This window comes from Sander vitreus, chromosome 4 (genome assembly GCF_031162955.1).
Source record: "Sander vitreus isolate 19-12246 chromosome 4, sanVit1, whole genome shotgun sequence".
Lineage (NCBI taxonomy): Eukaryota > Metazoa > Chordata > Actinopteri > Perciformes > Percidae > Sander > Sander vitreus.
In genome coordinates, this window is record NC_135858.1 from 21,201,212 (window position 1) to 21,215,065 (window position 13,854).

General features: G+C 38.0%; 1 protein-coding gene across 1 annotated transcript in view; it reads left to right on the forward strand.

Annotated features, from left to right (window-relative positions):
• Window positions 1–13,854, forward strand: part of cdh22 (cadherin 22) — a 97,701-nt gene that overhangs the window by 51,457 nt on the left and 32,390 nt on the right. The window contains exon 8 of the mRNA XM_078248983.1: window positions 13,080–13,201. Within this exon, the coding sequence (XP_078105109.1) occupies window positions 13,080–13,201 (122 nt within the window). The remainder of the gene's footprint in view (window positions 1–13,079; window positions 13,202–13,854) is intronic.

The window sequence follows — 13,854 nt, forward strand, 5'->3', positions numbered from 1 at the left end:
TGGATTATACGGCATTATACTGAAATATCCCTTGTCAAAACAAAAACCTTGAAGAAATACAGCATCAAGTTAACACCAATATAGTCTATATTGATGACGTTTCATTTCCGGGATTGCTATGATATCCGTTACCTTCCGCTTTCTTTGTGTTGGCATTTTAAACTCCGGTGGATTTATGAGGACTATGGTTAACTGCTCTTCAGATCTCTGCAGGGTAAATCCAGACAGCTAGCTAGACTATCTGTCCAATCTGAGTTTTCTTTTGCACGGCTAAAACAACTTTTCCACCAAAACAAGTTCCTTTCCGAGGCACCGTGGCTCCGTCTAGCACTTAGCGCTGCCCAAGACGATTGTAATTGGTTTAAAAAGAAATGCCAGTAAACCAGAGCACGTTTTTCTCCCATCCCGGAATGCTGTGTGGACTAGCCAGACCCTCCTCCGCAGCGCTATAGAGGAAGGTCTGGCAATGCGAGAATAACACCAATATTACAAACAATAAAATTGAACTTTATAATCTTTTGGAATTACAGTTAATCTAGCAGCCATGTACTCCTCCTTCTCATATCTGAGGAAAAACAAAATAAACAATAACAAAATTTAAATGAGGGGCAACTAAAACTGCTATATAAAGAACACTTACATTTTTTTTTAAACAGTTCACGAAAGTTATATAATACAAGAAAGTTAAAATTGCTCTGATGAAGCTTTGCGTACAGCCAGTGCCTGCCAGTGATGGCGAATGTGCAAGTTGAATTAGCTCTCCCAACATTTGTCGACTCCCACCAGGGGTGATACGGGGTGACAGACATCCTCAAACTGCTGTGATTATTAGCTGCCAAAGCTCTTGGCACATTTTTAGCAGAAGAGCTTTAAGCTTTGAGAAAAACAGGAAATGAGAAAGTAATACGATAGAACAGTACTTCAATAGGCGTAAGATTTTGACTCATTGCCCTATCCTTGAAGAGCACCTGATTGTTTTACTTCAACATCACCAAACACCAAGTTTATTGACCCAGTGCAGCACTCCTTATTTTTTCCTCAGGTGTAAGATTTTGTTTTCAACTATTTTTCATCATCTGAGAACAAGATACACTACGTGTCATGGGATAAAAAAATGATTACAGTAATAAATCATATAAATGCCAACATCAGTAACTTTAAGTAGATAAAATGTACAATATTCTGCACTTGATGTACCCTCCACCATCTGAAACTCTCTCTCTCTGAGAATCTGTGATGCTACATCTATGGACATCTTGAAAAAAACTCCTGAAAACCCACCTGTTCACAACAGAGGGCAAGCATGAGGGCTAAAACGGATCCATTTCCCCTGCTGCTATGCATTATGAAAAGTATTATATACTTATACATATATGAGTGCTGATGACTTCATTTGCCAGTATGATTTTTTGGTCAGCACCCTTTAGACTCTAAAACACTATTGAGTTTAGCACGCCAGTTCTTTTGTTCCACCACAGCCTATGGGCTGAGTGAAATCCTGTTATCCCCGGCAAACATTGCTACCACTATTTTATTATTATTATTATTACTGGAATTCCTTTGCGTAAGATGTAGTTTTACATAATGTTTTGTACCGGTCATGATTGAAAATATTGTTAACAAACATGACTAATGTAAACACAACTTTTACATCATTACAAAACATGAATAACTTAATTTTAGTTAAGATCAATTTCTTGTTTTCGGTCCTTCGTTCTGAATTCTGGTGGTTGGGCTGCCTTTTTTAAAATTACTTTTAGGTCACAAATATCCTCATTGTATATTGTTCAGCCTCATACATAACAGCTCTTCAGTTGGAAACCCACAATTAGCTGGTTTTCGTATAATCTGCCAACCCATCAAGGAAATCATAGTCCTCAGTGGTAGCCATCAGCATCATCTTTTTGGTCCCAGGTGTAAAATACAGTAATTTTATCGTTTGTCTTAGAGCTGACAAACATTGCTGAAAATGAAGGAAGAGCTTACATTTTTTCATCTCATTGGGTCCTTTTGTCATAGCAAAGAAAATGAAGAATGTAATAACTTGGGGGAGCTGGGAAGTTATTACTGTACCATTAGAAGTAAACTTGAGAAAGGAGGAGGTCTGGTATTCCCCCACTTTTTCAATCTCATACAGATGAAGTGATTCTGGGATTGCAGTGAAAGCAGAGGAGATTGCATTCCGCATCTAACTGCTATCCACCATCACACACAGAACGAGGAAGGAAACAATGCACATAAACAAAGCTGATTTGAAAATGTCTTCATATTTGTTCCTCTCTCATATAGCCTCAGACAGTGATTATTCCAATAATCAATACAGCCTAAACTGAACAGTAAGCAGTCTCACCAAGCACAAACCTTAAAACAAAATTAGACTTTCAGAGTCTTTTTTACGAGCTGCAATTCCCTGAGCAATTTGGGCGCTTTTGTGCTCTGCTTCTTTGTGCTTGGCATTATGTCATAAGCACATTTTAATGTTAATTGAACATTTAAAGCAGCCCTTACCCTCCCAATATCAGACATAAACACATGCCTGCACTTGATAGATAAAGCCTCTCACATTGCCTTCCAAGGAAACATCCAGACAGATGGAGTCAGTGGTCAACGGCATCAGAATTCCCATCCAGAATGTTTCTTTATCACCAGTTAGCTCAGGTGTAGACACACAGGCAGGAGACAGAAAGTTAAAAAAGGAGACATAGAAAGCAAAAACGGCCACAAGAGAGATGGAAATAGAAGGGGGATGGGACTTGTGAAGCAGCTAGAGAGAGTATGTTGAGAGAGGACTTCATTTTCTCCATAATGATTTTGTCCTTTTTTTCTTGGGTCCCTCTGCTCATTAAGGCTGGAGAGCCACAAGGTCAATCTGTCTGAAGACATTGTTAAAACTAGAGTTTTGTGGCGCAACCCCTAATTATTTCCCAAGTCCATTACTGGCCTATGAACTATTGCATTTCTACTAAATCCCTATTGGACAAGTGACAACAGCTTTCTGACAATGCTAGGAGTTTGTGCCCGAGGATTAACCCCAGCTACTAAACTGCAAGAAATACACTAAATGTCAATTACCACACGTGTCTGTGCACTAAGTAAAGAAGCATGAGTAGAATGCATGTTGATGACACCCAACCAATCAAACACAAATATAAACACATGCACACACAGCATGTCTTCAAATTCATCCAATTAAAAGTAGCATCCACAAGCATCTGTTACTAATGTTACTAAGTGCATCTGTTCCTGCAGACAATTGTCACTGTTAAAGAGGAAACAACCTCTGTTCTGTATATGACTTGTCTCCCATCCAGAGATAGTAGAACTCCCTGAGTACAGGAGGAGTATTTTAACTGCACTGTCGCTAGCCGGGGTACTCTTACTTCTTGACAGTGTTCTCCATAAAAACATATCAGGGTAAGTTAGAGTGACATATAATTTTCGAGAACTGATAGCAAGTATGATATCACCTTGCAAAGCTGCTTTTTTGCCCAGACAGGTAGGTGGGGAGAAAAAGAGCATCACCCTGAGGAAATATACCAAAGTAGCTAGAAAGTCTTTATCTCTTGCACTATTAGAGACATTTTCTACAGCATAACTTTTTCTCACCTGCTGTCTGGCAAAGAATTGCACACTGTTTTGACTCCAAATGAGTCACATACTTGTTGCAACATTGTGAAGGGAGGTAAGTGTCACTTTTCATCACAATTATAAAATGTAAAAGAAAATGGATCTAAAGGGGGGGAGGGGGGATCCTATTTGCGGAGTAAAATACGTGGTTCTCATTAAACTGGGAGTCAAAATGAGATGATATTTGGTAAAGCAAGTTTTTTGAATGCACCACAGAGTGTTTAAAGTGCTCTGCTTGGATGAATTAGATACTATTGGAGTTCAAAGCACATCTGTCAACAAGGATAGGGAGACATAATGATGTGTAATCAGGGACCAGAGGCTGTGATCTGGGTGATGTCTACTGCTAGTTTGTCTTGTTATAGAATTACTTACATGTCCTTACTGTCAGTGTTGTTGTAGAGGAGGAGAAGGTTGTGTTTTGTTTTTCTACATTTGGTAGGTTGACATTTATATGTCAATTAGTTGTCATCCATAGTATATAGAGTGCTTGTGGGAAAAGTCTTGCGTTCAAGGCCACAGAGTTTCTCCCTTGCATTGTATTAGTCTCTGAATATTGTAAAGAGGAATGATTACATAGACACGGCCATCAAGGTTATGTAAATGTTGTTTGTTGTGTATTGATGTGCTTTAAAGAGTACCAGTCTTCACTGGGATAAACATCAAGTGAACTTTTTGTTTGGTTACTTTTTCACGTGTGCATTCATGATTCAAACTCCACTCAGTGTTTTTGATGAGAGTTGATGCATTCACCACTGGAGTGCAGCATATTCATAATTGCATTATTGCACTGATTACCATTGCATATTTGATTGTTAAGAAACTTTGATTGGTGAAATTGTGCTACTTTCCAGTGTGTCGCAGTGTAAGACCTTCAAGATTATTGTTATTAGCTAAAGGTGACATGCTGATTTACTCATTTAAATAAGATGATGTTACAAAAACATGTCTTACAATTGTAATTAATATTTTGTCCACCATGAAAAATATGCTAAAATTGCCAATAAGGTAAAACAAATGTAAGGATCAATTTGGATTACATATCTTAAAATGCAGATAATATGAATTAATGGAATTGACCAATTCACTTAAATTCAATTCAATTCTACTCTATTTGTGTGTGTGTGTGTGTGTGTGTGTGTGTGTGTGTGTGTGTGTGTGTGTGTGTGTGTGTGTGTGTGTGTGTGTGTGTGTATTTTATTGTTTGACATTGTTCGTAGTTAGTTCATTAGTTAGCAATAGTTGGAATCTAGCTAGCATGTGAACCTAGTCATGTCAACTACAATTTCTGCCTGGTCCCCTTCATTGACCATGCTGCATTTCTGCTGGGACCCTCCCGGGGCCAACTGGTAATGCCCCTAGATGCCCCATATGTGTGGAAATCAGTTGCAATGGTTTATCTATACACCAGGAGGAGCGGTGATTATGGAAGCTGAAGCAGTTTAATGCGCCTGAAATCTGCTGTTCTTATCATATTTAATGTGTATGAGGGAATGTGCTTCCCACACAGAGCATACTTTTAATGATTATTATCATATCATAAGGTCATGGAAATATTATGCTGAAGGCTTTTGTAAAACAATGATACAGATTATTGTTTGTATGCATAAAATATGTGTTATATAAAAGAACTTCATGAAAATGAAAGCAATACGGTGAGAAATTAATAATATAGAGTAAGAAATAGTAAGAAATAACTGTGACACTGACACCCAGCTTACTTTATCTGCAGTTGAACCGTATAACAGGCCAGGGAAAACTGACACGTCTTTTACACAAAAAAAGAAATAACTTGTATGTATGTTGGTATTGTATTTATTTAATGCATTTACGTTCTTAACTGCGTGATTTTTAAGGTAGTTTGGGGACTTTCTCCCCAGGATCAGACCTCTAATGCAGGGTATTGATTTAACATTTAAAGCGGTCCAGTTAATAAAATATCCTTCCAGCAAAGGTCCGAACCTTGTAATGTCTATAGTGTTACATTGTGAAATGTGTCTTCTTGACATCAGTCAAGTAAAAAATAGAGACTCAGAAGGAGAATGATGAGATTAACAATTGTGTTACCAGAATGGTCAAAACTTTCCAAATGTACTCTAGCTGTCCTTGTAACAAGTTCATTCAAGTGATCAGGTTTTTATGATGACTCTAAATGTCCATCATTGACACAAAACTTAAAGCTACATTTTGTAAGAATTTATCCCATCTAGCGGTGAAATTGTATATGACAACCAACTGAATATTACTTACGAGTTTAAACTCCTACGGTGGCCAAACCCGAAATTAGCGACGACTTTGTCCGTGAGTGTTCCTTCCAGTGTAATAATAGTTTTACGTTATTTTTGTACCATTTCATTGCTAACATCAGCTATTAGGTTCCCAAACATATGCAAGCTAATGTTAGTAAAGTATCAGTACTACTCATTATTCTGTATATTGTACGAGATTAATAGTGTAAGGCAATGTTTACAGCGTAGGAGAGTAGCAACAGTTTGTGTTTTTAATATATTTCTCTAAGCAGTTTGAACAATGTCAATGAAACCGAAATTAGCTCTTAGTATCTCCATCATTTACACGCAGCTGTTCTAGCTGTAGCTACTCTGTGTTACAACTCCATTATGTGAGTTGTGTGCCAGGGAAATCACGACACATGATTACGTTTATGTTACAAGCTAGACAATCATTTTTCATTATTGACGCGAGGAAAAGTATCCTAGACGTCGTTCTAGCGTTATGCACAACCATGCTATAGTTAGTCAAGCAACTATAAAACTTTGAATTTACACAAACAGGCAGAATTACCTGTCGAGAAGAAAGCAGGCAACGTCGGCGTCCCTTTTAAAATCCTTGCTCCTTATGATCTCTTTCCATCTTGGAAAAGCCACTCCAATATTAACTTTGGTCTTGTTGCTTTGCCTGTCGCGTTGTCGTTTTAATTCTCTTTTTAATTTCCTTGGCGACTCAGTTACATGTCCTCGAGAATAGGCGCAAAATCCCTCCATCTACAACAGGCTTTCAAATCTGCCAGCAGTAGCAAGTAATCTTCTCCCCCTCCCTCCCTGGCGTTCGTCACAGTCAGTGCCACTGAGTGAAAAGCGCAAAATACAGAGGTATGTCCCACTTTGGCTAATGTATTTTAAAGATGGAGACGCAACATGGCGGCCGTCATTCGCGTGAGTCGCTCCTATGTACTCTGAATGGCAGATTTTACGCGTACGAGAATATTTTGATTAGTTGGTGAAAGTAATTACACATGAATGAGCACATATTTGTGAAAGAACAAAGGGGTTTTTGCTAAGAATCAACTCAAATAATTAAACAATGGAGCTTTAGTCTTGTGTCATTGTTGGACCACAACAAAGCTCCCCGAGGATTATGAATCTGGATCAGGTTTGATTGAAACATTAATTTTCCTCATAAAAAACTAATGCCGTTGCTGGTAAAATTATGTTTTCATGCAATCATCTTTATGGTTGATATGATATTCATGAAACATCAGTTAGTGTGTTTATAATTTTTCATAAATCGTTTTCAGAGAGCATGTCTCAGTTAGTGTTTAGATGTAAAGTCCAATTGGGATTTTATCTATTAGTTTGGTGTCATACTGTAGGTGTAGCGAGATTGTTGTTTGCATTAATTTTGTCCTTCAGCGTTTTTTTTGTCATGGAAATGAATGCAAAGCAGCCGGCACAGCACAGAGAAAACCTATGCATTTAGAAGTATGTTTTGATTATCCCTGGTGTATCAGACGTGTGTATTCCTAGTTGCTAAATCTGTTTAATCTTGATAGTAGTGAAAATTATTTTCCATATTTGTTGGCTGAAGATTGTAATGGGAATGAGTGACTGTTACTGTATACGGGGATCAGCACCTGAAATTTGTTCGGTTTTTCGTCAAACTTTCTTTGATAAAGGGTAATTGTGTTTATTTTTCCTTTCTGTGTGTACCATATAATGTGGCTAATACATGTAAATATATTTTATATATATATATATATATATATATTTATACAAATATATATATTTTTTGTTCAATTATTTATTGTATTCAGAGGGTACTGAAATGTGTTTTTTTTGTTTTTTTTTACTTACAAAGCATTTGCAGCTGTCAAACACATAAATCAAACTGTTTTAAATAGATTTTGGTTGTACACTGGTGAATCTGTGTAATATTGGCACAGTGCAACTGAAGAAAAATGACCATAATACTTTGTAGTGTCTGTGCCTACGTGGCAGGGCCTCTGGCTCAGTAAAGAGACCAGAAGCAGACACTGTTGAGTACATTTGTATCCTCAATTTCCCCTCCTGACAAAAGTGACATTTTAAACCAAACTGTTTCCTCCAGCAAAAAAAGATGAGCCATTTGGTCAGAAAGAGCATGAGACTCCTGAAAGGCACACACCCACACACATAGAAGCACGTACATGCATGCAAAGACATGCACACACATTCTCATATCCTCTATCTGTCTTCCCTGTAGTTATGTCAGTATAATGCAGTGCTAGAGCGATCTACTATACAGTCGTTCTGAAAGATTTGCAACAGCTGGTGAGTGGCGCGCAGATGCAGAGCATGCCAATAATCTGTTGAAATCCTTTTATTGTTCTGCTGTATCTGAAGACAGATTTAGAACGGCGCTACTTGGTCCAGATGAATGAACCTGTCTCACTGAATAACTCTCTTTTCCCATGGAGGGAGTTTGGGGTGGGTAGAGGCGGGGCATTCTCATATTGTTTCATCTGTTTTCAATTCTGGGAATTGAAATGTAAAATGTGTAACATCTGATGATTGCTGGTTTTCATTCTGGCACAGCAGGGACAGCAGCATAATGTGAAGACGAAATTAGAAGGAGATATCTAGCACTGGTGGAGCTCTCTGCTTTTTGCCAGAGCAGCAAGAACATAAATGCACAGTCAATTAAGGCCCTGCATTGATGTGTGGATTATGCTATTAGTTGAGACCAGCATTCTCATTAGCTCCTGTGCCACTGTTGGGCAGAACTGTGTGGTGAGATAGAGAGAGAGAGATCTTGAGAATTTGCCCGCAAAAGTCAGTTGATTATAGGTTATCTGGCTGTCTCTGGTTAACCTTTCTTGTCTTTTTCTTCTATCCGACTTGTGGCCCATAGACACACTGTGCCTCTGAGTTCACCCGCAGGTTTCTTACTTTTTAAATCCTGATGTTTACCCTTGACATCATCTTGTGATAAGGTTGCTGGAGCAAGAAAAAACAAATGTGGGCAACACAGAGGAAACTGGGTGGAGCTGAGGTGGGGCAAGAAAGCAGCAATTACCATGGCTGAGTGTGGAGGAGATTTATCAATTAAAGCAAACACGCCTCCAAACATGTCACCCTTTAATCCGTAATGTCCTCTTTATGGAACAATAATTTCTGTGTAGACATCAATTAGAGGTGAAGTAAATATTGAGACCCAAAGGAATAAAAGACTGACTTTGTAGAGGGAAGTTTAGGGTATTTATTAAAGACCTTAGTCCAGTCTTCAGGGCCAGTAGAAGATCAAGTGACAATTAGGAGTATGCAAGTTATTTCCAGAAGAGTGTAAGTTGTTTATTGCAATACATATTGGCATATTTACTGTGGCAAAAACAGAGGTATTGTGAGGTCTACCAACAGGCAGCGTTTGTGAACGCTTACTTTAACCATAAGATTTCCCTAAACTTAACCGAGTAGTTTCCTTTTTTGTATGAGGGCTTGTTGTATGAACTCTTTTTGTCTGTTTGGGCATTTAGCACAGACTTCCCAAGGTTAAAATTGTAGCAAACACTGCATAGAAACTTTTGGTGCAAAGTCAACAAATATTTTTACAAAGGTAGCCTTCAGTTGGATTTAGTAGACTCACAGTGAGTTTGTGAGACTTTCACTAAATAGCAATAGTTAGTTACTAGTAATAATAACAGTCTATCCACTTAAATTCCAAATGCTAACCTCAACAATCAGCCAAACTGCATAACTTCAAACAACATTCAGGCTGTTACTGAATGTTATCAAGACTATCGCGCATTTACATAGGCCTATTAAGTTTTTTGTTGAGTATCCTATACAGTAGGCTTACATTATGAAAAAGACCTGGCGACGCAGATTCACATAACCATAGTAAATCGCTGTGCCTGCCTGCACAAGGCAAAAGAGGAGAGGGACGCTGCTCTGCTCTGCTCACAGTGACATGTTGGATGTCATCCATGTCCCCAAAATTACGATGAGTTTATATCACATCATTATATAAGAAAGCCTACCTTGGACAAAAAACTAATCACAGGTAATGCTAAGTAAGGCAGCGTTACTTTGATTAGTAACTGTAAAATAATTACTGTTTTGGAAATTTTAATCCCTTACACTACTCGTTACTGTGGTAAGTAATAATATTTTACAGTAATATATTATTAAAGCTACATTGTGTAAGAATTTCTCCCATCAAACTGTGAAACTGTATATGACAACCAACTAAATATTACTTTCTAGCCCCTCCCATTCCGAGCGCATTTTAACACCTATGGTAGCCGTATTATTCCAAGAAGTACGACTTTGTCCGTGAGTGTTCCTTCCAGTGTAATAATAGTTTTACGTTATTTTGGTACCATTTCATTGCTAACATCAGCTATCAGGTTCCCAAACATATGCAAGCTAATGTTAGTAAAGTATCAGTGCTATCGTTATTCTGTATATTGTACGAGATCAATAGTGTAAGGCAATGTTTACAGCGTAGGAGAGAAGCAACGGAGGTTTGTGTTTTTAATATATTTCTCTGAGCAGTATAAACAATGTCAATGAAACCGAAATTAACTCTTAGTATCTCCATCGTTTACACGCAGCTGTTCTAGCTGTAGCTACTCTGTGTTACAACTTGTGTGCCAAGGAAATCACGACACATGATTACGTTTATGTTACAAGATAGACAATCATTTTTCATTATTGACGTGAGGAAAAGTATCCTAGACGTCGTTCTAGCATTATGCACAACCATGCTATAGTTAGTCAAGCAACTATAAAACTTTGAATTTACACAAACAGGCAGACAGTCGAGAAGAAAGCAGGCAATGCCGGCGTCCCTTTTAAAATCCTTGCTCCTTATGATCTCTTTACATCTTGGAAAAGCCACTCCAATATTAATTTTGGTCTCGTTGTCGTTTTAATTCTCTTTTTAACTTCCTTTGTGACTCTGTTACATGTCCTCGAAAATAGGCGCAATCCTCTATCTTCAACAGGCTCTTAAATCTGCCAGCAGTGAGTCAGGAGTAATCTTCTCCCCCTCCCATTCTACGCTTACGAGAATACTTTGAGTAGTTGGTGGAAGCAATTACACATGAATGAGCGTACATTTGTGAAAGAACAAAGGTTTTTTTGCTAAGAATCAAATCAAAAAATTACACGATGGAGGTTTAAGTAATGCGTTACTACCCAACACTGCCTACCAGTGCTAATTTAGTTCCCACATGTATACGCATCAGTTATTTCACAAAGTGAAGTGAAGGTACTCTTAAGAGTGAGTTTACTTAATTGTACTTAACTATCTGCATATATTTACATAATTACAACAATTTAAATTAATTCACTGGAGCTGTTTTTACTGCAAGAATGTTTGTGTGTTTTTCCATCATTGGATCATTTTCAGTAGCTGCATGTTGTTACATTTTTTGTAGGGTGCATTAACGCGGTGGTGACAGCTGTGTATACTGATTTATTCATAAGCTATGTACTCTAATTAACCAGGATATCCAGACCAACACTTCAAGCCACCGGATCACTCATTTAAAACCGAGATAATGCGCTCTCTCTCTCTCTCTCTCTCTCTCTCTCTCTCCCTCTCAATCTCTCTAACTCACCTCTTACGCACACGCACACACTCGGGGCCTCAGGCTCTGACCTGTACATAGTGTTTCATGAGTAAAATGGAAACTCCAACAGACATTATCATATGATTACGAATGGGAATTAAGATTCAAGGAGAAGTCAAGTTAATTTGAAGTGGGTTTTGATTGTACTAATTATATAATATTCTCCACTCCCACATTTACATTCTGGCCCATTAAGAAAAATGTCTTGAGCATTGTGCATTGTGGTGTTATTCCTTGTGGGTTATCTAGTTGAAAATGGCACAAGAAACAAAATTACACCACTACATTGCAATTGTGTCGTTATCATTGTGTTGAGGTGTGCCTCTTGCACTCAGGCTATTAAACAGCTATATACTGTTGTGTCATTATAAGAGACCTAGACAGAAAAATGTCATCTCTGGTTCCATTTGTTATGTCACTCACTGGTGCCATAAAGTGTTATTTAGGTAATGGGTGCAATTTGAGGAGACATTAGATTAAAACCTTTCAGCACTTAGCCACAATGCCAAAACTAATCTCTGCTATCTTGTGGTAAATCGCATCCATCTGAGACTTTTCTTGCTCATACTGAAGGCAGACGAGAAGATAGGGTGAGCAGATCCCAACAAACCAAATGTGGTTTCACGTTTGTGTGGGACAATGTAAGACACCTTATCAATGCTTTGAGGGTCTAAAAATGTACTATGTCTATTTAAACATTTCTATTCTGCCCCTTAGCTCGTAACATCTCTGTGATTTGCTCTCTGGTTGATTCAGTAACACACAATAGACTATGCAGGTTACATGTTAGGCCTTTAGCATGTGAAGGACTTAACAGATGTATTTTTTTTTAATGCAAGTTTACCAACTCCCACATACAGTAAGCCTAAAAGGAAGCTAAAGTTTCCCACTTATTATGGTCTTATGTGATAGTCTGCTTGCAGTCATGTATTCCCAGTCATCAATAGTTTCCTAGTCTTTGTTGTAGCTGCATTTACTTTTCTTTGTGGCAGTTTCCATCCGCCTTAATCTGCATAGCTTGTGCCTTTATAGTGACTCGCAATTTTCCCCGTTGGGCGTAGCGTAACAAAGACGGTGACAGGTTAACTTGCACTTGACCCACGTGTGCTTAGTTTGATTGACATCAAACACATCTCTGTGCTGACAGCCTTCCCTGCTTTCTGCACAGCCCTTCAATAAAGGCCAGATTTTAGAAAAGTGACTGTCCTGTAGTGGTTAAACTTTTGAAATCTAGAATGGGACATCGTGTCAATATGTGGGTTGCGGGACAGGGGATAAAAATGCATAAAGCGGGACACCTGGTCACCCTACAAGAAGAGCATTAAGGGTCTTGCCCACGGACTCTTAGACCTTGTCTACACTAACCTCTTGTGTCAAAATAGGTATGTTAGCAGCAGCTGCCGTCCTCTGTTATTCTGCACTGGATCTGGTACCCCTACTTTATCCAACCACTATACTTACTGTCATTTGTTGTAAATGTTTTTGCAAATGCAGCTGTCACAGAATGTCATGCAAACACCCATCTGCCACAGCTTTTTACGCTATTAAAATGTGTCTAGACAGATGTCGTTGATGAGTTTTCTTTCTGTCACTCTTGTAGATAACCACACCATGGCGTCCCACTCAGCAGTGAGTATTCGGATTTTGGATGTCAATGACAATCCTCCTGAACTGGCCACACCATACGAAGCTTCTGTATGTGAAGATGCTAAACCAGGCCAGGTAAGAAATTTCCTGATTCAAAATTTCAATCAGATCATTTCATATGTATTTTCACAGTAATAATTTAATCTGGGCATTTATAAAGTCCTAATGAGATGGACAAAACCTGATATATGTTTACGGAGCAACAAGTTAAAAATGAATGTTGTGCTGATCGAGTTATTGTAGCTTCACAGATTGATCCTCCATTTCATTAGTGTTGATGATAATGAAGGCAGGAGTTAGGACACTTAAAAACAGTGTTGTGGCAAAGCAATAATACATTTTAATAATAACATCATATGAAAGAAAATTCTCGTTTCAATGCCACAAAGAAACTCACTGTGGGTAATTCAGTTTGAAAGACAGCACCAAAACTAGTGCACAGCCCACACAATATTCAGTAGACCATATTTATTAATGTACAAAACTCAAAGCTAGCTATTGATGAGAAGTGAGCTGAAGTGTACTCAGCCGTGGGTAGTATATTGTATTAGAACATCAGTGATTGAATTTTGCATTATATTATATATATATATATATTATATATATATTATATTGACATTAGTCACAATAGTACTGTAGGAAGAAGTAAATTAATTTAAACAAGAAATTCATAAATTAAACAATATATATGTAATAGCACAAAAATATTAGGGCTGTCAGCATTAACG